Here is a 26,721-nt window from a genome sequence, read left to right as displayed (position 1 = left end):
AAAGTCAATATCCAGAAATCAAAGGCATTTTTGTATACCAACAATGAATCAGCAGAAACAGAAATAAAAAAAAATCCCATTCGATATAGCAAAAAGAAAAATAAAATACCTAGGAATAAACCTAACCAAGGAGGTAAAAGACCTATATACAGAAAACTACACAATACTGAAGAAAGAAATCAAGGAAGACACAAACAAATGGAAACATACACCGTGTTCATGGATTGGAAGAATGAACATCACCAAAATGTCGATATTACCCAAAGCAATTTACAGATTCAATGCAATACCTATTAAAGTACCAATGGCGTATTTCACAGACATAGAACAAACACTTCAAAAATTTATATGGAACCATAAATGACCCGAATAGCAGCTGCAATTTTGAGGAAGAAGAACAAAAGTAGGAGGGATCACAATACCTCATACCAAACTGTATTACAAGGCCACTGTAATCAAAACAGCCTGATACTAGCATAAAAACAGGCACATAGACCAATGGAACAGAACAGAGAGCCCAGAAATAAACCCAAGTCTCTACAGGCAATTAATATTCGACAAAGGGGGCAGCAATATAAAATGGACTAATAATAGCCTCTTCAACAAATGGTGTTGGGAGAGCTGGACAGCTACATGTAAAAAAATGAAACTCGAGCACCAATGTACACCATACACAAAAATAAATCCAAGGTGATAAAAAGACTTAAATATAAGCCATGACACCATTAAAGTCCTAGAGAACATTGGCAGGAAAAATCTCAGATATTTCACGCAGCAACATTTTTACTGATATGTCCCCTAGAGCAAGAGACATAAAGGAAAGAACAAACAAATGGGATCGCATCAACATAAAAAGCTTCTGCATGGCTAAAGAAAACAGTATTAAAAGAGAACCAACTGTATGGGAAAACATATTTGCCAAGTATACCTCAGACAAAAGTTTAATCTCCAAAATACACAAAGAACTTATATGACTCCACTCTAAGAAGACAAGCAACCCAATTAAAAAGTGGGCAAAGGACTTGAATAGACACTTCTCCAAGGAGGACATACAGAGGATCCAGAGACATATGAAAAGATGCTCAATATCGCTAGCTATCAGACAGATGAAAATTAAAACCATACCGATCAGAGTGGTAATGAGATACCACTTTACACAGATCAGAATGGTCATCATAAACAAAGCAACAAACAACAAGTGTTGGAGAGGTTGTGGGGAAAAAGGGACCCTAGTTCATTGTTGGTGGGATTGTAGATTGATACAACCACTATGGAAAACAGTATGGAATTTTCTAAGAAAACTAAAAATGAATATATCTTTTGACCCAGAAATTCCACTGCTAGGATTATATCCTAAGAACCCTGAAACACCAATCTAAAAGAACCTATGCACCCCAATGTTCATAGCAGCACAATTTACAATAGCCAAGAGCTGGAAGCAATCTAGGTGCCCAGCAGTAAATGAATGGATCCAAAAACTATGGTACATTTACACAATGGAATTCTATGCAGCAGAAAGAAAGAAGGAGCTCCTACCCTTTGGAACAGCATGGATGGAACTGGAAAGCATTATGCTGAGTTAAATAAGCCAGGCAATGAAAGACAAATACCATATAATCTCACCTTTAACAGGAACCTAAACAACAAAACAAATAATCAAGCAAAATATAATCAAAGACACTCAAACAGAGAACAGGCTGACAATGACCAGAGGGGAGAGGGGAGGGAATTCCAGGGGAAAAGGGGAAGGATTTACAGGAACTAGTATAAAGGACACATGGACAAAAACTAAGGGGGGTAGAAATGGGAGGGAAGTGGGAAGCACTGGGGGGATGGGCTGGGATGGGAGTAAAAGACAGAAAACTGTACTTGAACAACAATTAAATTATTTTTTTTAAAGTTCTACTAAAAAGCAAAAAACTGAACAACCAGACCTAGCTGAGCAGCATCTCTTTAAGTTATGCCAAAAATGTAGTGACACCATGACTAACCTCTAAAGGACAAAGCTCTCTTAGGTTTTCACCTTTCTCTTCATGAAGACATATATCGTATGAGCTGTTTCAAGAAAATGTGAACAGGAAAGAGGCAGGGAAGTTAATATATGCAGGAACGGTAAACAGTGGTGAACCATAATGAAGAACAATGAACTGATCCCATTTTTAAACAACCTCTGGCAACCACTAATGCACTTTCTGCCTCTATGGATATGCCCATTCTGGACATTTCGTATAAATGAAATCATACATGTGATCTTCTGTGACAGACTTCTTTCACTTAGCCTGTTTTTTGTAGTTCATCCAGGTTGTAGCCTGTATCAGCACATTTTTTATTGCTAGGTGATAGTCTACTCATCAGTTGGTAAATCCATTTACCAGTAGATGGACATCTGAATTCTTTTCACTTTTACGCTACCATGAATAATGCTCCTATGAACATTCCTGCACAAGTTTTTGTATGGACGTATGTTTTCACTTGTCATGGGTATATATCCAGAAGTAGAATTGCTGGATTATATGGTAACTAAAGGTAACATTTTGAGGAACCACTAGACTGATTTCCGAAGTTGTTGCACTATTTTATCCCCTTATAAGCAGGATATAAGGGTTCCAATTTCTCTACATCCTCACTAACATTAGTTATTGTCTGTCTTTGTGATTTTATAACCATCCTGGTAGGTATGAAGTGGTAGCTCACTGAGGTTTTGCCTAGCATTTCCCCAATGGCTAAGCATGTTGAGCATCTTATTATGGCCATTTGTATATCTTCTTTGGAGAAATGTCTATTCAGGTCCTTGGCCCATTTAAATTGGGGCATTTATTTTTTATTGTTGAGTTGTAAGAATTCTTTATATATTCTGTATATAAGTACTGTACCAGAGATAGCTACTAATACAGGGTAGGGCAAAAGTAGGTCATATGGAAAAGAATACAATAAATAATAATACAAGAATAAACTCTGTGTTTCAAGTACTCCAACTGTAGACCTATTTTTGCCCCACCTGTATTTTCTTATTCTGTATGTAGCACCAAAAGTTTTTAATTTCAATAAAGTCCAACTTATGTATTTTTTCCTACTTATCACTTATACTTTTGTTGTAGCTAATAACCTTTTGTCTAATCTAAGGTCATAAAGAGTTGTTACTATATTTTATTTATTGATTTTGGAGAGGGAAAGGGAGGGGGAGGGAGAAATGAAGAAGAAAGAAATGGAGAAAAACACTGATTTGTTGTTCCACTTGTTTATACATTCATTGGTTGATTCCTATATGTGCCCTGATTGGGGAACAGACAGGCAACTAAGGCTTATTAGGATAGAGCTCTAACCAACTGAGTTACCCAGCCAGGGCTTCCTGTATTTTCTTCTAAGTGTTTTATACTTTCAGGTCTCACATTTAGGTCTATTATGATCCATTTGAAGTTAATTTTTGTGCATGGTGAAAGAAATGAGTCTAACTTTGTTCTTCTGCATGTGATTATCCAGTAATTCCAGTAGTGTTCATTAACACCTTGACTTATTTACTTATATATCTTGACCTTTTTCATTACATAAAAAAAATTTTTTGCCACCTGAAATCCATTGTGAAATAATACTGATGTAAATAAAGTAACTGACTTTTAAAAATTATTTGACCAACCTCATACAGCTGATAGTTGACAGAGCTAGGACTATACCCTGGGTCCTAGATGCCAAATTTCATGTTTTTCTATTAGAACACAATACTCCCTTTCATGCAAACATATTTTAGATTTATTGGCAAAGATATGAAAAGGCAAACTTGAAATGATATGTATTTCTTGGGTAATTTGGTGTACATTTATTATGTATATTTACCCAACATATATTTATTTTGTTATATAAAGCTTGATCTCAGCCACCTTTTTGCTTGTTTCTTTTCATGTGAGCCAATAATAATAGTTAAAATCTACTGGGCATTCACTTTGTGGCAGATACTGTTTTAAAATGTGTATCATCATTTAATCATAATGACAAACTTAGAAAATAAGGACAAGTGTCCACCTTACTCCCTTCTCTTGTTACAGATAGGAAATCAAAGGCACAGAGAAGTTAAGTAAATTGCTCAAGAACACAGAGCTGGTAAGTGATGAAAACCTAGGCAATTTGGCTGCAAAGACTATGCTCTTCTAAACCACTATGAAAGCAAATTACTTAAAAGAAAAGCATTCACCAGGCTATACATAGGTAGATCAATAACTGCCTAGAAAGGGAGAGTTAGTCTATATTATTACTGCCATTGTTGTCTCAGATGAAGAGACAAGAGAGCAGAATCATCAAAGAGAGTGGCTGACAATTCTACAGAAGGAAAATTAGTAATACACTAGCCTCAGGTGAAAAAATATTAACCAAAGAAATAATATCATTTTAAAAACAGAAAAAGATTTAGCAGAGATACTGCACATGGTACAACTAAAGACAAAACCAATAATATAAATACTGGAAGGGCAGGGATAGGCAGACACGAATACAGAGGAAGGAACCCTACCCTGTAAGTCTCCAATGACCACAAAACAAAAGAATCAACCAGGCAATGTTATGACAGGATGTGCTGGGAAGATGCATAACACAAAAAGGTTAGGGATGAATCCTTCCTTTTTACCAGATATCAGTGAGATACCCAGTGGAATCTGGAAACCAAGTTTGGTCATCATACTTCAAATATGGGAGGAAATTGGAATGTGTTTGATTTGAGCATGAGAAACAAACAAACAAAAAGACCAAAATGAGAGAAAACAGTATTTGTTAGGAAATGAAAGATTTTGCAGTCTACTCAAAGGAGTAAAGGTTGATTTAATTACATTCCTTAGACAGTAAGACCCTTTGAAAGCTCTTTTCCAAACCCTGTAGGGTTTGACTCCTGCCAGTTAATTTACATCTCAGTCAAAAATCACTTCTTTAAAGGCTTTTATCCCAAGTAGCCTCTTCACTTTTGAGCACATCACTCTGTTCATACCCTTCAAAGCATGAAATACTCTGAAGTTCTTATGTTCATGCATTTTGAGTCCCTCTTGTCCCATTAGTATGCAAGGTCTTCAACAGCAGGGACCATGAGCTCTGCTCTATGTCTAGAACATACTGATAGCACCTGGGACTTAGTATATATTTACATATTTGTTGAATCTACATCTGTGCAGAAGCTACAAGAAAAATGAGCTTTTAAATTAGAGCAAGAGAGAAACCAGTAAAATAAGGCGGAATTACTTGATAGTCAAAGTAAATCCCACACTGCTGAGGAGGAATGAGATGGGGTTTACAACAGTCATTCACCTGTCATGGGTGTCTTACAAATTCACCTGCCTTAAGGCCAAGTAATTTCTAGTGGATACTCCCAACTCCATGATTCAACACTTTACAGCACAGAAATAAAGCCTTGCAAAAAATAAATAATCACTGAGTTCTTACCATGTACTGGACAGTGTTCTAAGCCTTTACACATATCAAATCATTTAGTCCTCAAAGTCTATGATGTAAGAATTACTCCTGTCATCATAAAATGGGATTCTTCAGCCTACAAGAGGTTAAATAATTTGCCCAAGAATACCCAGATCATAAATGCTAGAGCTGGGACTTAAATCAAGACAATTACACAACATGCACCATTGACTTAAGGCTGAAAATGAACTTAAAGCAAAAATATATTAAACAGAAGGTATAACAGACTGGTAAACTACGGTATAGGAGTTAGATGACATGGATTTTCTCCATGGTTTCATACGCATGTGAATAGGTATAGACTTTCAAATTCATCATGCTGCAACATCCTAGTACATCCTGGGGATCCTGATGATATACTACTCTTCCCCTGTAATTTATGTCTTTATTCAAACAAATGGGATTGGAAATATAATAGAAATGTATATCAATCTAGAGAAACAATATAATGAACTCCCACGTATGGTGACACATCTTAAATAACTGTCAACACAGGCCAATCTCGTTTCACGTATATTGAAAACACACACATACAGGATCAGATTTCAAAGGAAATTCTGATGTGCTATTAATGACAATTTTTATTTGATCCCCCTCAAAATGTGATTTCAGTCTGTAATGCATTTAATGCCTTTCTTTCAAGCAGAATCATTAGCAGTACGGGGAATAGGCCCAAGAAAGGTTTTTGCTATCAAAAAGAAAATCAATGGACATTACCTAAAATATCTTAAAAATTACTAAATAACCTCAAAGTGATATATGCTTGAAAATATCATAACATCTTATGCACTACATTATAGCACAAATTTATTTCTAAAAAAGTTTCTTCGACTTCCGCGGTGTGCCCTCTCACCCAGATTAGAGAAACTAAATTAAAAGTGCTTTCTATATTTTTAATGTAGTCATTTATTAAATTTTATAATTTCCTATTTTTACACTCATCTTACATTATTTTTACATTTTTCTACTATAGTCAGTATTAAATATTATTTTATATTTATTTCAGGTGTACAGAATAGTGGTTAGGCAATTACATAATTTACAAAGTAATCCCCCTATTATTCTAGTACCTACCTGGCACCATGTACAGTTATTACAAAATTACTGACTATATTTTCTATGTTATACTTAATCCCTGTGATTACTTTGATGTTAGCTGTGAGTTTGTCATATATAGCATTTATTATGTTGAGGTATGTTCTTTCTAATCCCACTTTGCAAATAGTTTTTATCATAATGGACACTGGATTCTGTTAAATGATATTTCTGCATACACTGATATGATCATATGATTTTTATTCTTCCTTTATGTAGTGTATCACATTAATTAATTTGTGGATAGTGAACAAAATGTGCATCCCAGAAATAAATCGTATTTAATCACGGTGTATGAGCTTTTAATGTATTGCTGAATTCAGTTTGCAAATATTTTGTCTACAACTTTTGCATCTTTGTTCATCAGGAATACTGACCTATAATTTTCTTTTTTTGTAATGTCCTTGTCAGGTTTTGGAATCAGAGTGACGCTGGCCTCATAAAATGAGCTTGGGAGCCTTCCCTCCTCTTGGATTTTTTTGAGTAGTTTAAAAAGAGTAAGTGTTCATTCTTTTTTGAATGTTTGGGAAAATTCACCTGTGAAATGAAATCACTGATCCAAGAATTTTGTTTGTTGGGGGATTTTTTTATTTTTGATTTGATTTTGTTGGTAGTAATCAATCTGTTTCTTCTTGATTCAGTCTTGGAAGATTGTATGTTTCTAGGAATTTATTATTTCTTCCAGACTGTCCAATTTGTTGGCATATAACTGTTAGTAGTATTTTCTTATATTTCTGTGGTGTCAGTTGTTACTTCTCTTTTACTTCTGACTTTATTTATTTGGGTCCTCTCTCTGTATCTCGATGAGTGTGGATAAAGGTTTATTAGTCTTGTTTATCTTCTTAAAAAAACAGCCCTTGGTTTCATTAATCTTTTATTCACATTGTATTCCATTTATTTACACTCTGATTTTTATTATTTCCTTCCTTCTACTCACTTTGGCCTTTTCTTTGTTGTTGTTGTTCTTTTTATATTCAATTAGGTGTAAAGTTAGCTTGTTTGAGATTTTTTTTGTTTCACCGTAGGCCTATATTGCTATGAAATTTCCTTGTAGGACTGCTTTCTCTGTGTCCCATTGATTTTGGGTTGCTGTTTGCATTTTCATTTGTCTCAAGATATGTTGCTATGACTTCAAGCTTCTTTAATTTGTTGGGCCTAATATATGATCTATCTTGGAAAATGTTTTAGGTACACTTGAAAAGATTGTATGTTCTGCTGCTTGAGGTAAAATACTAAAAAAATATCAATTAAATCCATCTGGTTTTATGTTTCATTTAAAGACACTGTTTTCTTGTTAGTTTTCTGTCCAAAAGATCTATCTACTGATATCAGTGAAGTATTAAATCCTCTACTATGACTATATTATTGCTGGTCTTTCCCTGTATGTCCATCAGTATTTGCTTTATATACTTAGGTGTTTCTATGATGGCTGAATTAAGGTTTATGAGAGTTATGCACTCTTGTTTCATTAATCCCTTTATCATTACCATTAAAGTCTCCCCTTGTCTCTCATTATAGTCTTTGTTTTAAAGTGTATTTTATCTGATATAAGTATTGCTACCCCAGACCTCCAGTCAAGATGGAGGCATAGGTAAACATGACTTGCCTCCTTGTACAACCACAGCAAAAATCACAAGTAGACTCCAAAACAAATATCACCCTCATTTGTCAGAAAATTGAGCTATATGGAAGTCCATCAACCAAAGAATTCAAGAGGCCATATTCATCCAGACAAGTAGGAGAGGTAGAGACATGGAGACACACGGAGAGGTGTGGAGATGCGGAACCAGCAGTCCTATACCAAGTGTGGTATATAAAAGTCAGGAGAGATACCTTGGGAGCAAGGGATCCCAGCTCCACATCAAACCACCCAGTCCAGGGTTCCAGCACCAAGAAGATAAGTCCCTATAACTTCTGGCTGTAAAAACCAGTGGAGGCTGGGGCAACAAAAGAAAATGTGGGATTCTTAGGAGTCTCCTCTTAAAAGGCTTGCAATGAACTTAGGAATTATGCAGACTCACTCCTTCTGGGTTTCAGCAGTACAAAACCGGAAGGGTACCAGTGGCATATGGGGAGAAACTGAAGTAACTGGCATCAGGGCAAGTGCTGGGTGACAGCTCCCTCCTGGATAAAACTCCAGAGGCCAGGTAGTGGCACTCTTCCCTCTCTGAGCACTCCACTAACACACAGCCACAGAGTGGCGACACGAGTTGCCCTGCCCTGGCAATTACTTAATGCTCTACCCCCTCCAACTTACTGGTGCACTTTTCTACAATAGGCCACGGTACTAAGACAGGGAGTCAAAGCAATTCCATCTAATACACAGAAACAAACATGTGGGGTTGCCAAATTGAGGAGACAAAGAAATATGGCCCAAATGAAAGAACAGAACAAAATTCCAGAAAAAGAACTAAAAACAGAGACAAGCAATTTATCAGATGCAGAGTTCAAAACACTGGTCATTAGGATGATCAAAGAACTCATTGGCTACTTTAAAGCATAAAAAAGACACAGGCAGAAATGAAGGTTACACTAAGTGAAATAAAGAAAAATTTATAGGGAACCAACAGTGGAGTGGATGAAGACGTGAATCAAATCAATGATCTGGAGCATAAGGAAGGAAAAAAACAATCAGAACAGCAAGAAGTAAAAACAATTAAAAAAAATAAGGATAGGCTAAGGGGTCTCTGGGACATATTCAAACATATCAACATGTTGTAAGGAGAAAAGAAAGAGCAAGAAATTGAAAACTTATTTGAAAAATAATGAAAGAAAACTTCCTCGGTGAAGGAAATAGACATACAAGTCCTGGAAGCACAGAGAGTCCTAAATAAGATGTACACAAAGAGGAACAACCAAGACACATCATAATTAAAATTCCAAAGGTTACAGATAAAGAGAGAATCTTGAAAGCAGCCAGAGAAAAGAAGATAGTTACATAGTTACATACACAGGAGTTCCCATAAAACTGTCAGCTGATTTCTCAAAAGAAACTTTGCAGTCCCTTAGAAGGGACTGGCAAGAAGTATTCAAAGTAATGAAAAGCAAGGACCTACAACCTAGATTACTCTATCCAGAAAAGCTATCATTTAGAAATGAAGGGCAGATGAAGAGCTTCCCAGGCAATGTAAAGCTAAAGGAGTTCATCATCACCAAGCCATTATTATATGAAAATTAAAGGGACTTAAACTATGAACATTAAAATGGCAATAAACTCACAACTATCAATAATTGAATCTAAAAAACAAACTAAGCAAACAATCAGAACAGAAACAGAATCATAGATATGGAGATCATTTGGAGGGTCATCAGTAGGCAGGGGAAGGGGGAGAATGGGGGAAAAGGTGTTGGGATTAAGGAGTACAAACTGGTAGGTACAAAAAGATAGTGCATTATTACGAACAGAATAGGAACTGGAGTAGCCAAAGAACTTATATGCATGACCCATGGACATGAACTAAGGGTGGGGATAATTGGGACAACTGTAATAGAATAATCAATAAAATGTATTTTAAAAAGTAAGTATTGCTATCCCAGCTGTTTTTCATTTCCATTTTCATGAAATATCTTTTTCTATCCCTTTATTTTCAGTCTATGTGTGTCTTTCAATCCAAAATGAGGTCTCTTATAGGTAGCATATGTATGGGGCTGTTTTCTTATCCATTCAGCCACCCTATGTCTTGATTGGAGCATTTAATCCATTTACATTTTAAGTGATTGACAGGTATGTAGTTAATGTCATTTTATTATTCATATCTGTCTTCCTTTCCCTCCCCTTTTTTCTTATAAAATTTGGTGATAATAAACTCCTTTAGCTTTTTCTTATCTAGGAAGCTCTTTCTCTGTCTCTCTCTTGCTGCTTTTAAGATTCTCTCTGTCTTTAACCTTTGCCATTTTAATATGATGTGTCCTGGTATGGACCTCTTTGTGTTCCTCTTGTTTAAGACTCTCTGTACTTCCAGGACAAGTATGTCTATTTCCTTCCCCAGGGTAGGGAAGTTTTCAGTAATTAGTTTTTCAAATAGGTTTCTATGTCCCTTTTTATGCTTACTATCTCTTTGTCAAAATTCTCACTAAGTTCCTTGAGCATCCTTATAACCAGTGTTTTAAACTCTGTATCTGGTAGACTGCTTGCCTCATTTCATTTAGTTCTTTCTCTGGAGCTATCTCCTCTTTCATTTAGGATATGTTTCAGTGCTTCCCTATTTTGGCTGCCTCTCTGTGTTTGCTTCTATGTACTAGGTATACTTGTTACATCTTCCAGTCTTGGCAGGGTGGCCTTATGAAGTAGGTGTCCTGTGAGGCCCAATAGCACAGTCTCCCTGATCACCTGAGCCAGCTGCTCCAGGAGCCTCTCTTGTGTGGGTTGTGTGTGCCCTCCTGTTTGTAGTTGAGCCTTGATTGCTGTTGGCACGTCAGTGGGTGACACTGACCCTCAGGCTGACTGGCTGTGAGTACTGGGTATGACCACAACTTACAAGCTGCTCTGTGGCAGTGGACCCTGGGGGAGTAGGATTCACCCCACAGGGTCTGTGTCCTGCCACGATTACCCCTTATGGACCTAATTGGGTGGTGCTCTGTTGTGGTCCGAATCCAGCCACTGGGCATATTGGCTCCAGGGCCTCTGGGGACTCCAGTGTAAGCCAATGTCAGACACTGACTGTGACCAGCCCAGGAATTAGTAGCTACCAAGTGATGTGCTGTTGGTAGTTGCTTAGGCTGGGCCTAGATGTATGTAGGAGATGCCATGCTGTGACTCAAGGCTGGCTGCCACCAGTACTAGGCCATGAGTAGGTCACCAAAAGGCCCCAAACACCCCAAGACATGCCAATACCTGCCGGCTGGCTGCCTGTAAGACTCAGCCATGGAAAGAACCTTGGCTAGTGTGAATATGAGAGTTGGGTGAGGCAGGGCCTTAGGGAATCACCAGGATGCAGTGAATGGTATTTACTAGGTTAATCTTTGATGCTAGTACTGAGCCCTAGACCGCAGCAAAAGTCTCAGGTATACCAAGGCCAGGTGCTACCCGCATGGGGCCTGCAGACCTTCGCAACAAATGGAATCTCAGGGAGTCATCAGGAAAAAGCTGGTAGAATTCACCAGGCTGAAGAATATTTAGGTCTTGTCACACAGGAAATGGTTCAACATAGGGAAAAGGGAAGCTGTTCCTCCAGCCCTTGCCCTGAAGCCATATGTCTCAGCTGCTCCCTGTAGGTCTCTGATATTCCCTCTCCCCCATCGCCCCCTCCAGCTCCCCAGCCACCTCCCCTGCAGCCAACTTGACCAGAATTCCTCAGAAGTTTTTTAAAGAAAAACTGCAATGCGGACCCAAGCTGGTTTGCAAGGAAAGAGCCTGGGGCCATGCATGAGTTGGGTAGGTCAGGGTCTCAGGTAGTCGTCAGTGGAGCTAGTGGAGTTCACCAGGCTAATACAGGTTTAGATCTGCCCATGTCAGGGAAGGCTTAACAAAGAAGAAATGGTGCCTATTAGCTGTGCTGGAGGAGTACTCAACACAGGGACAATGGCAAACGTCCCTCCAACCCTCACCCTGCAGCCACACAACTCAGTTTCTCCCTGTATGTCTCTGATGCCCCCCTGAGCCACTGTGCCAACACCGGAGAGCAATGTGACTGCCTATGATCAGAGTTTGTGGGGGCCCTTTAGAGGATACCTGGGTTTCCAGCAGGCTTCTTTCTTATCTGAACTGACGGACAGAATTCCTGCTGATTTTCACAGCCAGATGTTATGTGAGGTCCTCTTAGCAGGATTGAAGTTTAAATTTTAAAAAATTATAAATTTTAAGAAAATTTATAGGGATTTTGTGTCTATCATACTGATAAATATTATTTCTGAGTTTCATGAGAGGCCAACAAGCATAAAAGTAGACACAATTAAATAGCAACACCTACCTGTTTATCTCCCAGAAGGTCAGGCTCCCCTTTGCTAGAACTAGAGCTGACATCATCTTCATCAGAACTGTTGATGACTTCCTCCTCGTCCGAAGGAAGGTCTCCAAGACCAAGGTCCAGATCATTGTGTCCTTCCTGGGATGCTCCAGAACTGCTTCAATAGAAAGTGTAGCAAGAGTTACCTTTAAAAACAAGAAGTATTACCAAAAAACAAACAAAATCAACCATCTTATTCATGTGATGTAAGCAAGGTACATCTAAGAAACTTAGTGGGATAGAAAGATCCAGATCAATCAACTTCCCCTTTCCTTTCCCCATCTCAGCTGTCAAAACACATACTCATTTTCATTTTAAAATAACCACTTTGAAAACCACATATTTTCTTGATCAGAAGGTGGGTGAGAAATAAGTTTCCCAGCTGCCCCCATCCAATGATTCAATATATCCTTACTCTAGAAGATGAGGTCTCTATTAGTATAGACCAACAAGTCTCATAGGATATGGGCTGGGTTACCACAAAAGGCACAGTAAAATAGGTGCTGTTTCATTGGGTCTCTTTGTTTTGTTTGGCTAATAAACATACAAGGATTGGGAGGGAATGATGGCTACCACGACCGACAATGCATGTGCTAATGTGATATATACCCACCTCCCCAATTATAACCAATTTCCTTTTTTATAACCACATCTTAAGACATGGGAAGGAAAAAAAAAAAGACATGGGAAGGAAAGAGGATGTTAACAAATCCTCGGGCTCTGCTCCAGGTCTGCTGATTCAGAAACTCTCGGGGTGCAGAGCCCCTAGGCGGTACATGCTAAAGTGTGAAACTACTGTACCAGGCCTTTACCGATTCTTCCTCCCCAGCCTGGCATCATCATTTCCCCCTTAGTATTCAGACAGATCTCTTGGATCTAAAAGCCATTGTTGCAATCCAATCAGTGGGGGGAATTCCATAGCAAAGTTCCCCAGGAAAATGACAGAAATAGTACTTTCTAGCTTTGCTTGTAAGACTCAGGAACAAACTGCCTAGGAGAACTGCTTTCCTGTCTGTACAAATATCTACGGAACAGAAGTTAGTAAAAAATCCACAAAGATCATCAGGGGGAGCACTGAGGCAGAATAGAGAGAGTTGCATTTCACGCTGGCAGGCACCTTAGCAAGTCATGGGCAGGTCACTCAGTGGCCAAGGATCCTACAAACTAAGGAAATTGCTAATGGGAATCTTAAAAGCTCAAGATAAATTTTTCTGCCAGTTCCTGTAGGACACAGACCTGCCTCAGATGCCATTCCTGGAGCCCAACGGTTAAACAAACCAGACGGATAAAGGCAGAATGCCAAAAAAATTTTTTTTTCATTTCCCCCACCAAAGATGATGGGGTTTCCTATTACTCAAGTGCCCGGAGGGCCTTGTGGAATCATATCAGCCTCAATTAGGTAGGTGCACACCTAATTATATTCCCTATGACATGAAGGCAACTCATTCCCCAGTGAGTGGCAGGGGTGAAAAACAGAAGATTTCTAGTCGGATCACTAGCAAGATTCCCTGCCTCTGGGTGGCCAGAGATGAGCCCACCCCAGTTGGGTAATCAGGTGATTTGGATTAACAAGAGTAAATGAGAGTTAACAGATCTACAGTGTGCAGGATCCACCGATACAAACAGATGAAATACAGACCTTTACTTGGTTTTACCTTAACTGTTGGTCTCCTGGTAGTCCCTAAAACCCTGCCACTCAGAATGTGCTCAATCTACGAGCAGCTTCAGCCTCACTAGGGAGCTTCTCAGAAGTATAAAACCTCAGGTCCAGCCACACCCCACTGAGTCAGAAGCTGGTTGTAACAAAATCCCAGTAATTTGGGTTTTTTGGATCAGCCTATCTGTGCATTCTTTTGGACTCAACAATATAAAAATCTCAAATAATCAGTTATAGATAGAGCGTGGCACCTTTGAGGAAATTACATTTACTTGGTCTAAAAGAGGAGCTGAGAGGTTTTTCTTAATGTTTGGAAAGCTATTATTATGAAGAGAGTACCCATTAGGGATATAAAATGTTTACAAAAGTAAACGTTTAAGAACAAGGGAAAAAGCTTTAAATATTACAATGACATGGATCAAAACATGCGGCCATACAATGTTCAGAGGTTTTAGTTCTGAAAATTGCTTTCCTACAGAAAACTTCTCCTGACCACTCCTCCAAACCCAAATTAATTTTCCTGACTCTGAATAATATCTGATCCCACTTGACTGCCCCTGGTGATAAATTGAAAGTACAAACTCCTTTTTGTCCAACATCTTCTTGAGGCAGCAGTGGTAGCAGCCACTCTTTGGGTTTTGCCATGCCGGAAAGTCAGAGAAAAAGACAAAGACCCAGGGAATGAATCTGGGGGCGAGGCCACCATGAAGAAGTGGCCCAAGGGCAAAGTTCAGGACAAGCCCCAAAACCTGGTCTTGTTTGACAAAGCAACATATGACAGACTCCGCAGTGAAGTTCCCATTTGCAGGCTCATAACCCCAGCTGTTGTCTCAGAGAGACAGAAGGCGTGTGGCCCCTTGGGCAGGGCAACTCAACAGGGAAACTCAAATTTTCCAGTAGATCTCCAAGCTGGATGTCACTACTGTACTTCTTTCTTATTAGTGCCCTAGGGAAGAGAATGGTACCTCTTCTGTCAATCAAACCTTGTAATAAGCACAGTCACTGCCTAACTCCTCCATCTATCAGGGAAAAGGACATTCCTATTTATTAGCATCAGTGAGAGCCCCTTGATGAACTCATAGCTTACGTCAAGTTAAAGGAGCTTCCCACACATCTGAGTGGCAAACAGTAGAGAAGATTTATGATTTCTGAAGCTCTGGGAGGAAGATTAATCTTGAACTAACTGGGGGTGGGCACAGTGACAGGAGAAGTGGAAGGAGATCTAGAAGGTAATTTCAATAGCGTGGGCGGCCTGAACCAGGGTGGCTACATCAGGAATTGAGAGGAAGGGCTGAGTGTAAGAAGAAATATCATCAGGGCTGGAGTAAAAAGATGAGGAAAACCTCTAGTCTTCCATCAAGGTTTCATGAACACTCACCAGCAAAATGAGAGAGACAGCAACTGAAGCAGAAATATGTTAACAAAAATCTTATTTTAAAGGAATGATAGTGACTTTAGCAGCAAAATCAGGAAAGATCACATTTGTACCCATATTTACATGTTCATCTCTAAATGATTAAGCAGAGAAAAACTGCTGATTAACCTGCTTTTCCCCATATTGTAAACAGCTTTCCAATCCACCTAGATAATTTTAGATTTCTAATAATGAAATATGGATTCTTTACCAGTGATAGTCACTGCGTTCGGGGCTCTTCCACTTCCTTCCCACTGTCAGGAAGATAGCGTCCTAACACTGTCTGCACCGGGGTTACAGAAACAGGACACAGTGTTTCCTCCACACCTTCCTGTGCAGTTATATCGTAATTTGAAAATCGAAGTAAAAGGAAAGCAAGCTGCAACAACAACCAACAGCGTCAAGACGACTTCCCCAGGCCACCATTTCCATATCAGATTTGATTGTACAAAAAGTTTTCCTCCAAAAGTTAGAAAATAACTTTTTTCAAGTACACTGGAATAAAAATGGAGAAACGTAAAGCCTAGAAAGAAATTCCCTCTGATTAGGGAACTGTTCCTTCAATTCCACATGGCAAGGGTCTATACACTGGAGTGATATTATTTAATGCCATGGCTTTTTAAAAAAATTACTTATTTTTATGTTGTCTTCTTGTATGTACAGAACATCCTCCACTGGGAGTACATCAAATTACTCTTTCAAGTAAGATGTCACATCAAGGATAATTTCTCTTTTAGAAGAAAATGTCTTTTTTAAAGTGCTTATTCAATCCATTTGCCCTAAGAGTTTTCGGAAACGTAAAACCTGCATAATGCCAAGCCAGATATCACTAACAAAACACCCTCGTGAACTTCCGCTAAATTAACAATTCCAGCAAGTAAGAAGGGAGAAGAAAAAGGATGGTGGAGAAAGGAAGAGGAGAAGCAGCATTAACGAAGAATGCTTTTAAATCACTGAATCCTGTTCTCTGATGTTGACAAATCAGGTTTCTTTTTCCTCTCTGGGCTGTGATTTTATTCTGAGCCCCATAACAAAGAATGTAGCAACATGCAATTCCTCCCAAACTTAAAGAAAGAAGTTCATCCCACTGCCCTTGCCTTCGGGAGCTTCCTTCTCACTGCCAAATCACAACATGTACATACGAACCTCTACGACCTTTCCCTTCCTGTGCTTTCTACTCCTGGCCCAAACTGAACAGAACCAATTCATGCTCAGGATGTTGCGATACTTCTTTTGCAAATGCTGCTCATTATGACTTGCTGATTGTGTTTTCTTTGGCTGCTTTCATATTTATAACATTTGAGTGGGAAAAACTATAACTAAGATCTTTAAGGATGAACATTACATGGAAAAATTAGAAAAAAGTTACCGTTATATACAAAAACATGCCAACTATATAAAATTGTTTCACAATTTGCACCAGAAAAATGTTTCTATTTTGTTTCACCAAAAAAAGAACAAAAAACGTTTTACTCTGTTACTTTATCTCCCTAATGGAATTGCACATTCCAGAGTCACATGTGAGGTAATATCTCATTGTGTATTGGGGGGTTGGGGGGCGTGGTTTGAGAGAGAGAAAGAGACATCAGTTTGGTGTTCCAATTATTTATACATTTACCGGTCGATTCTTGTAGGCGCTCTGACAGGGGATCAAACCCACAAAGTTGGTGTACCAGGATGACACTCTAACCAACTGAGCCACCTGACCAGGGCTCTCACTGTGGTTTTAATTTGCATTTCTGCCTTATAACCCAGCAATTCCACTTCTGGGTATCTATCCAAAGAAACCCAAAACACTAATTGAAAAGAATACATGCACCCCTGTGTTCATTGCAGTGTTATTTACAATAGCCAGAATATGGAAGCAACCCCAGTGGCTGTCAACAGACAAGTGGATTAAAAATCTGTGATATATATACATATATAGATAATATTACTCAGCCATACAAAAGAATGAAGTCTTACCATTTGCAATAGCATGGATGAGCTTAGTGGGTATTATGATCAGTAGAATAAATCAGTCAGAGAAAGACAAATATCACATGATTTCACTTATATGTGGAATCTAAAGAACAAAATAAACAAAACGGAAACAAATTTACAGAGATCGGACTGGTGGTGCCAGAGGTGCGGGGGAAGGGTTGGGAAACTGAGTAAGAGAGATGAAGGGATTAAGAACAAATTGGTAGTTACAAAATAATCTTTACAAAATGAGGGTGTAAAGTACAGCATAGGAAATATAGTAAATAACACTGCAATAACTATGTATGATGCCAGGTGGGTACTGGAAATATCAAGGGGAACGCTTTGGAAGTATACGATTGTCTAACCACTATGCTGCACACTTGAAACCAATATAAAATAATATTAGAAAAAGAAATGCAGATAAAAACTTTTGTTAATACAAATAGAAAAGCATCCCAGTAAGCTTAGAATCACCTCCAAATAAAATATAGGTTCTCAAGTCAGTTTTGTCATTGTAGCAAAGCTGTTAAAAATTTTTTTTCAAAAGTCAAATGAAGTTAGGGTTGACCCAACATCATTTTTTCACTTTACCTCCTCATTATGTAATATGTAGCTCAGTAGTATCACAGCAAATAAAGGACACCAGAAATAATGACGCTGGGATGACTACACATTTAGACAAACACACATGCACACACATTTGCACAAATATACATATATACAAGCATACATATATCTTCATATATATAAAACTGCTTTACCACTTATTTCAATAAACATTTATTGAGGACTTATTATGTATCATATATTATTTTAGGGACTGAGTAAAGATCATTAATAGAATGAGTTAATAGATAATGTTCAAACCATAAATTCTATTGGTTGCTTCTTTTTTTTTTTCAAATGAAGAGGCTTTTTTAATTACTTGATGCTCATACAGTATCTTTTTACTTGAAAAATGACACACTCCTTCTGCACCTTTTAAGGGTTTTTTTTAAAGCCACATCTCTATCTTATCTGTTTAAAAGAATAATTTTAAACAAAAATGTATACATAGGGACAAGCTATAAAGCTGCACCAACTGGACCACCAGAGAAGGCCATTCTTGGTTCTTGGTTGCTTCACTTTTTACCCGCTGAATAAAACTTTCCTAAACTGATAAAGTCAGAAAGAGCTGAAATAACTATGGTAATTAGGATAAAGGCAGGGACTATTTTCTAAAAAGACAACTACAAGTTAAGAGTATGTTAAATGTTAAAGGCAGTGCAAAGATACTCAGGGCTACCAAACCAGAAAAATAAGTACTCAGTGAAGGCTGGGGCAGTCAGAGAGACCTGAGGGACAAGTGCTTGAGAGAACAGACCCCAGCAAATGAAAGGTGGAACAAAGGCATCTTAAGTGGGAGAAATGATGTGAGCAACGGCTTGCAAGTGATGTGGAGGGTGAGCTGGTTGGGGACATTTCTATGTGATGAGAATTCAAGAGAGTCCACCAAGTAAGAGAGGTCCCTTCTAACAGAGCTGGCAAGCAGGCAAGGCAGAAGAGGAAACCTGCATCCATGATGGGATTTGGGATTCAAATCCCAATCCCTCCCCCTGGTTCTTAGGCGAGAATAAGGGAGCAGGGGGAGCAGAGACAGGGGAATGACACTGGTTGGTGAGTGAGTAAAAATAAACAGCTCACCCTTTGACTAACTTCCCTAACAGGGTGATCACGTGTGTCTGTGTCAGTTATATATGCCATATTGCTTCTGCTAATGTCTTTTCATCATAATCCTAACAGCCACTGAAAAAGTGGTGAAACTTTTGGAAAATGTGACCATTCCTTCTGCCCACGCTATGCTCTTCATTGTGACTCAGCGTGAAACCACTATGGTATACGGCCTAGAACGGTGTTCTGCCTGGACATCTGGGGAAAACCAAGAGTTCCCCAAATGGCGTAACTATGGGTTGCCATTCCCACTCTGGCCCCTCCGGTAAGGTCCCCTGGCCAAACATCCTTCTTTATCACAGAGACGGTTCTGACATATCCCCGAGTAGAGGATTACAGTTCCTTGCCAAAGCGCAGAATTATTCAAACTAGCCAATCACATTCTCCCAGGGGAACCAGAGGGCACCCTGCCCTCCTGAAACTACACAGCCTGCTTCCCACAGCCCCTGGTAGTTCACTCTGTTCCCAAATGCAACCTCAGGGTGGCCCTGTGTGAACCTCAGGGTGGCCCTGTGTGGCGTGCTATGTATGTCCTTGTCCCCTGGACTGTGAGTACAGTGTAGGGCAAAAGTAGGTTTACAGGTGCAAGTATGTGAAAGAGTTTAGTCTTGAATTATTAAAAGCAGGTTTACAGTTGTTCATAGGGAAACTAATACATTAATAAATAATAATACAAGAACAGTCTTTCGCATACTTAACGACTATGAGTCTACTGATAACCTGCTGTCACGCTCATCTGTCCAGGGTCGTGTGTTTGGCCAGCCCCACAGTCCTAGGGCAGGAACCCCTTCCTCAAAAACAGCGTAGTAGGAGGCAATTTAAACCACCATTAAAGAAGGTGCCATTTTCTGGGATCCTTAAGCACAAAGTAGGTACAATGGTGAGAAATTATGTTGAAAGGTACATGTAGTTAGCTTGACGTAGATTATGCCATGAAAAACTCAAGCAATTTTCAAGTTAACAGTATCAATGTTATGGGCTACAGAAATATGACATATTCCAGGTTACATTAAATACAAACCCCACTATAATAAAATGATGGGGAACTACAAGGAAACCAGTGGTTAACCGGAAAGGACATCTGCTTTTAGTCCAGATCTTATTTTGTCCAAGCTTACTTGAGCGTTCCCATTTTCTAACAGGAACCACGATCTGTAACTGGGATTTCCCACTGCCGTGGGGAAAGGACAGTAAGTTTCTTGGGAGCCCCTGAGGAGCCAGAGAGGGGGAGGTTAAATTGTTGCTCATGAATCAATCAGTCCACTTCCTCATTTAAAACTATTTTAAAAAATCTTACTTATATCTCTTCCTCAGGTACTATCCACAAAAGAACCAACCGTGGATCACTGATAACCCCTAAAATCCGTATGGAACCTACATCTTTCTCAGAGACCCTGGCGATAAAGGTCCATTTTTTCATGACTGAGAGGTTGTTGGGGGCACCAGGAAAGGGCATAGGTTTCTTTCACTGTTCTTTTTTTTTTTTTTTTTAAGATTTTATTTCTTTATTTTTAGAGAGAGGGGAAGGGAGGGAGGAAGAACGGGAGAGAAACACCAATGTGTTGTTGCCTCTTGTGCGCCACCTACTGGGGACCTGGCCTGCAACCCAGGCATGTGCCCTAGACTGGGAATCAAATTGGCGACCATTTGCTTTGCAGTCTGACACTCAATCCACTGAGCAACACCAACCAGGGCCTTTCACCTCTCTTAATCTCATCCATCAGCGCATCTTTCCACAAATTACGCCTCTCAGTGGCTCTGCATTAATTTTTAGTTTACTTGATTGGGAATCCTAGAAAAATCCTAACATTGCTGTCAAGCCTGGGTAACATCCAGGAAAATGGAAGGGAAGTGAAAATAAACATACTTTTAAGAAGTGAGATAAACAGATTCACTTTGGACAGGGTCACAAACATTTCATCAAGTTTCACATATATCTAGGCAAAGAAAATGTAGCAGAGGAGAGAAGAAAATAGCAATGGTTTCAGCCTAAGACAAACTTACATTTAAATCTAGGGTCTACCACTCACTGGCTATGTGTAACTGGAGAGGCTTTAATTTTATATTAATTTTATCTTTAATTTTATATTTCCCTACACTGTAAAGTTGAGCTAATACCACAGGCTACGAGGTTAAATGAGATCATGTGAACATGCCTGGTACATGGAATGAATGGACAGGAAATAAAGACAAAGTTTTAAAAAGCAGACATGCGAAGAGGGAGAACATCATGGTCCATTAAGTAAACAAATAGCAAGGGGAACTGGAAGTTCTTGTTCAGCCCTTGTAGTGCCAGATGTTAATATGATGCCTGATCTCATTACCTCTTGTGTGAATGAATAAATGAATGGACTTTATCCAAATAGCTTGTGAAAAATAGGATAGTATGTGTAGGCAAAGCTAGCCTGCTATCTCTTTTTTTTTTTTTTTAAGGCCTGTGAGCTAAGAAAGGGTTCTACATTTTTAAATGGTGAAAAAAAAAAACAACCAAAAACCAAGAATATTACATAAAACTCAAATTTCATTGTCCACAAATAAAGTTTTATTGGAGCCCGGCCATGCACATCTGTTTTGAGCTGTCCCTGTCTGCCTTTGCACTGTATCTGCACATTAGAAAAGCTGCACCAGAGACCACATGGCCTGTAAAGTCAAAATGTTCATCATCTGACCCTTTAGGGGAAGGGTTGCTGATCCCCAGGATGGCAGATTACCCAGAAGAAGCAAAACTCTGCTTTGGAGCAAAGTTTCCTGTGTTTGAATCTTATCTCCTAGGAGCTAAATGAAATTGAGTGAGCTCTTAAACTCACTGTGCCTCAGTTTCTTCACCCATAACATGGAGAGAGTAATAGTGCCTACCTGACAGGGCTTGATGTGGATTCAATGAATTAATATAAATAACTCACTAACAACAGTGCCTGGTACATAAAAAGCTCATACGCTTATGGACACTTTCTTTTTCCATATATATATGTGTGTGTGTGTGTGTATAAAATCTATTTATTCATTTATATTTAGAGTGTGATCTCTAACATTAAAAAATTACTCTAGACACTTGAGAGTCTAGACTTGTATGAAAGAATGACTTCAGAGAGAAACTTCTGCATTATCAGTCATGTGAAACAGGTCATCACAGTATACACATGTCTGAGTAAAGAATTCCTGCAATGAGTTCATGTGAGCCATGGATTTGCAGCAGGTCACTCCTGGGCTTGTTTTCATGTTTCATTTCACTGCTTCTTTTGGGCAGCTTACTACTTTTATAGTAATATCCCAAAGCTCAGATTAATCATAGTTTCATAGATAGCATGATAATGACTCCAATTTATAAAGAACTTCAGTCACCAAAATAAATGACTAATTTAGAGGTATCCCACTAGATCTGAAGGTACTTTTTAAAGCAACTTGATACAAGCTAGCTTCATTCTCATTTGGTAAATACGGATTATAATGATGATAACCTTAATGAGAGACACAAACTAAAAAGGCCTGTGACAGACATAAGAAGCATGTGTCACTTCGGCAGTGAAGATGAAACTTCATCCTGCAATGTAAAGCAAAGTCCTTACATTTCCTTTTTAAATACAGGTTTTCATACTGGACTAAAGTACAAAAAGGCTAGTTGACAGCACTTCAAAACACCAATCTGCCACTAGCTAAAGGCACCAAAAAAAAAAAAATGGAGGAGAGAAGTAGAGAGAAATTAAAATTCCAGAAAACAGTAAGAAAGGAGAGGAAGAGGAGAGAAATACGGAGCAGGAAGAAAGACAAAGCACTGTCCAATCCCTTCATCTGAGATACGGGCATGAGTTACGTTGTCCTTTCTGGTGCAGTGGGCTTTGTGCTCGGCACAGAGGTGACACACAAGAAGGAAGACAGTTTCTGCCCAGGGGGAAACAGTGCTGACAGCCTCTCCCTTGTCAAGTGCCTCCCAGATAATGGCCTCATAGGAACAGAGATTAACTCGCCCTGAACTTTCCATTTACTTTAAAACTTTCCATGATAAAATACAAAGCAAACAAATAACCACCCCCCAAAACCTTTTCTCTGAACTGGGGAGGGGATTATGAGGAAAATGAGGGAGTATTTTATGTTTCACTTTATGCACATTTAAGTTCTATTTAACTTTTATAATGTAAAATTACATCATAAATACACAAAGTATTGAAATTCCCATTCACCCTTCTTCAAGTTTACTAATCTCAATTATTTCAAGCATTCCCCATAAACACTTATTGTTTATTAATACTGTACTTGGGAAAAAAGGTCAAAAGTGAAGGAAAGGAGAGGCTGGAAACTACTGTTCCCATTTTGATTTCCCCCTAAATGCCAAAAAAAAAAATCACACCACATTGGCATGTGGCTTATGGCACTGGCTTTCAATATACTTCCTGTAGACAGGCTATACATAAACACACTGCTAACCCTCTAGACTGTCTATCCCCATCAAGGTAAACCTATAAGGTAAACCCAGGGAAGACTAACTATTGTTATCCTAACATCGGGTAAGTATAGTGAAACAGAGCTTTAACACCTCTGTTCACATTCACAGATTTTACTTAAGGAATCTACCTAGGGGCATTAGCAAAAATTATTTACTGTGGTCAAGATTTCAGTGAGCAGGCAGAGAAGACATTACTCTGTAGAGTACAGAAGAGCATACGAAAATACTTTGCATTTTAACAGTAAGAGGAGGACTCAATAAGAAGTAATGATGCTTACTTAGTATTACTACCATCAGAGTCCATCTAATAAGACCACATTCAAGAAAATGACTGAGATCTCCTCCCAGCCTACTATGTGAAAGCATTAACAGTTAAGTTCTAACCACTGGGTATAAAAACATACCTTAACTCATTTTACCACCAAAAAAAGCTCCTGAACCTATTAAAGCTAATGTTATTTCTTGATTTTTGCAGTCTTTCAATTGTGCCCCACAAAAAGATTTCATATATTTTAATGAGACCAGAACCCATTTCTTTAATCATCATAGAAAACTTTCACCCCTTCAGATCTTTATTTTACGTTCTTCACTAAAGCCTCAGTGCCAATTTTCATTTTAAAAGTTCCTGTCAGACTCCCCAAATTTGGTGCTCAGCACACAGACAATGTGCAGTAAGTACCTGTTAACTAGAAACAGTATTAATACATGAAGAGGAAAGATGTAAGTTGTTCAAGTTTTCACAGGCTATCTGTACAGATCCACAGCGTATCTTCCTTGGCTTCTGAACAGCTAAGACCCGGGATTTTATCAGTTGTACACTGAGAATACAAGATAAAGGTTTTCTCGATTTAACATTTTTCTAAAAGAGTTAATAACTTTTTCAGATAAGACTCTCATATCTATCTTAGCACCCATCTGGATGCTAACAAGTCCATGTTCTTGGAGTTAATCACATGCTTTATTTGGAGACAACAAGCAAAAAGTATAAAATAATATAGTTTGGCAGACAGATAGATGTTCAGATCCTGAAATAATGATATAAATAATTCATCCTTTATGGGAAAACACATTTTCTGTAGCTAAATCATTCTGATTAATTCCCCATATATATAAAAACTACACCAGGCCCCTTTGCCAGGCTTGTGACTTCGTGACAGCTTTGTACATTTTTGGTAATTACAAAAGGTTCCTATAGACTGTCCAGGGTTTTTTTTTTTCCTTTTAGTCTTACATGTAAGGCACAGGAACAGTTCTTTTATTAAAGAAGAGTTTTATAAAGCTTTAATTTCTTTTTTTTGTGTGTGATGCAACTAACTGTGTTTCTGAACAGCATATGAAGATACCTTAAGATCCTTACTACTCAGGAAACTTTAAAAAACTGTTTTTGATTGGCATGGAAATTAGATCCCATGGCTTCGTTCTGCAGGTTTGATAAGAGAACTACCGGAATGAAAGGAATGGAATTGTTTCTTGCTTAACTCGTCCGTAACATGGAAGGAAAGCTCACTAAAGACAGATGCATGTGAGGCCTTTTAACTGAACTTCTCTTCTCCAAGGGAGCTTTGTTTCAGCAAATAGCAGTAATTCTCCAAATCAGTGTAACTGCTTTCCAAAATTAACAGATGTTTCCTGTGCATTCCGTAAGCCTGGTCAGTGGGATACTGGTTTACTCAAAATGCAGCTGGATTCTGAGCTCACACAAGTAAAAGCAATATATAACCTGACAACTGTTTACTCAGATGGGACCACCTGTTTTGTGCCAGGTATCTGCTGGGGCCAGTGAAACAAAGGCCTTATAATCTCTTACAATATTTATTCTTATATTTTTTTTGACTTGTTGCTTTTTTTGATAAAATGAGGGGTTAGAGCTGTGCACTGGGAGGCCAAGGAAAGGGGTGCCTTGTATTGCTGGGGATATAATCATTAGAGTAAATGTTAGTTATTGCTTTTATTATATTATAGACAGGATATGGCAGGCAAATATGCTGTGGAAGGGAGTGGCAACGCAAGTATCGACAAATTCACTTCCTCATTCAGCCTTTCAATAAATATTTGCTAGGTACCTATGACATGTCAGGCACTATTGCAGGCACTGGGAACAAAGTGAGGTAACAATACTAAGTGCCTCTCATTCATATAGGTTGTATTCTAGTAGGGGAGACAGATGAGCAAATAAATAAATAGACAATGTACTGACAGGAATAACAAGTATTAGAAAGAAAAATAAAACTGGGTGATAAGCAGATAGGTAGAGGAAGGGGTGTTTTGTTACCTCTCCTACACTGGAAGGAAAGATTTCCATGCAAGATAACATTTGAGTTAAGCCTAGAAGGACGAGAGACAAGCTGTCTGGGAAAAAAGGTATGCCAGAGGGTGGACAAATCTTTGAGGGAATAGAGTGTTTAGTAATGTGAGTCAGTCAGTCTTACATAGGTGCATAAGGCCATGAGATCAGAAAGGCTGACTGGGACCAGACAGCAAAGTCTTACACACTCAGCTACAGAGCTTGAATTTTACTCTCTAGAGAGTTGGACACCAAATAATGCTTAATTACAAGATATGTTATGCTAAAAAACAAACAAAAATTTTCATTAGAAAAATGGGCAAAAAATAAAAAGGATCCTCCAGAACTTCACTTTAGAGTATATACAGATGGCAATTATGCACAAGAAAGATGTTTAACAGCATTAGCCATCGAAGAAAAGCAAATTACACCACAAGAGGATGTCACTAACACACCTGTAGAATGGGTGAAATTAAAAAGTGACGAACACCAACTGCTGATGAGAACGTGGAGACACTGGTTCGCTCATCCACTGCCGGTGGGAAAGGAAAACGGTACGGCTGCTCCGAAACACAGTTCGGCAGCTTATAAAACTAAACACAACTACCCCCCAAACCACCATTGTATGCCTGGGCACTTAGCCCATAGAAATGAAAATACATGTTCACATGAAAACCTGTACATGAATGTTCATTACAGTCTTATTTGTAAGAGCCCAATAGTGGAAATGACCCTGTAAAGGAAAGGACTATTTGTGCGTGC

General features: G+C 38.7%; 1 protein-coding gene across 2 annotated transcripts in view; it reads right to left on the bottom strand.

Annotated features, from left to right (window-relative positions):
- FGD6 (FYVE, RhoGEF and PH domain containing 6) overlaps positions 1–26,721 on the bottom strand; it is a 115,694-nt gene that overhangs the window by 64,984 nt on the left and 23,989 nt on the right. The window contains exon 3 of one of the 2 annotated variants that reach the window (XM_053662279.1): positions 12,453–12,606. In XM_053662279.1, the coding sequence (XP_053518254.1) occupies positions 12,453–12,606 (154 nt within the window). The remainder of the gene's footprint in view (positions 1–12,452; positions 12,607–26,721) is intronic. The other variant, XM_037160590.2, reaches the window with a different exon arrangement.

Source organism: Artibeus jamaicensis, unplaced genomic scaffold, assembly GCF_021234435.1.
Source record: "Artibeus jamaicensis isolate MK-2021 breed Jamaican fruit bat unplaced genomic scaffold, CSHL_Jam_final contig_233, whole genome shotgun sequence".
Taxonomy (NCBI): Eukaryota; Metazoa; Chordata; class Mammalia; order Chiroptera; family Phyllostomidae; genus Artibeus; species Artibeus jamaicensis.
Note: the sequence above shows the minus strand (reverse complement) of the source record. Positions and strands in the feature narration are given on the sequence as shown.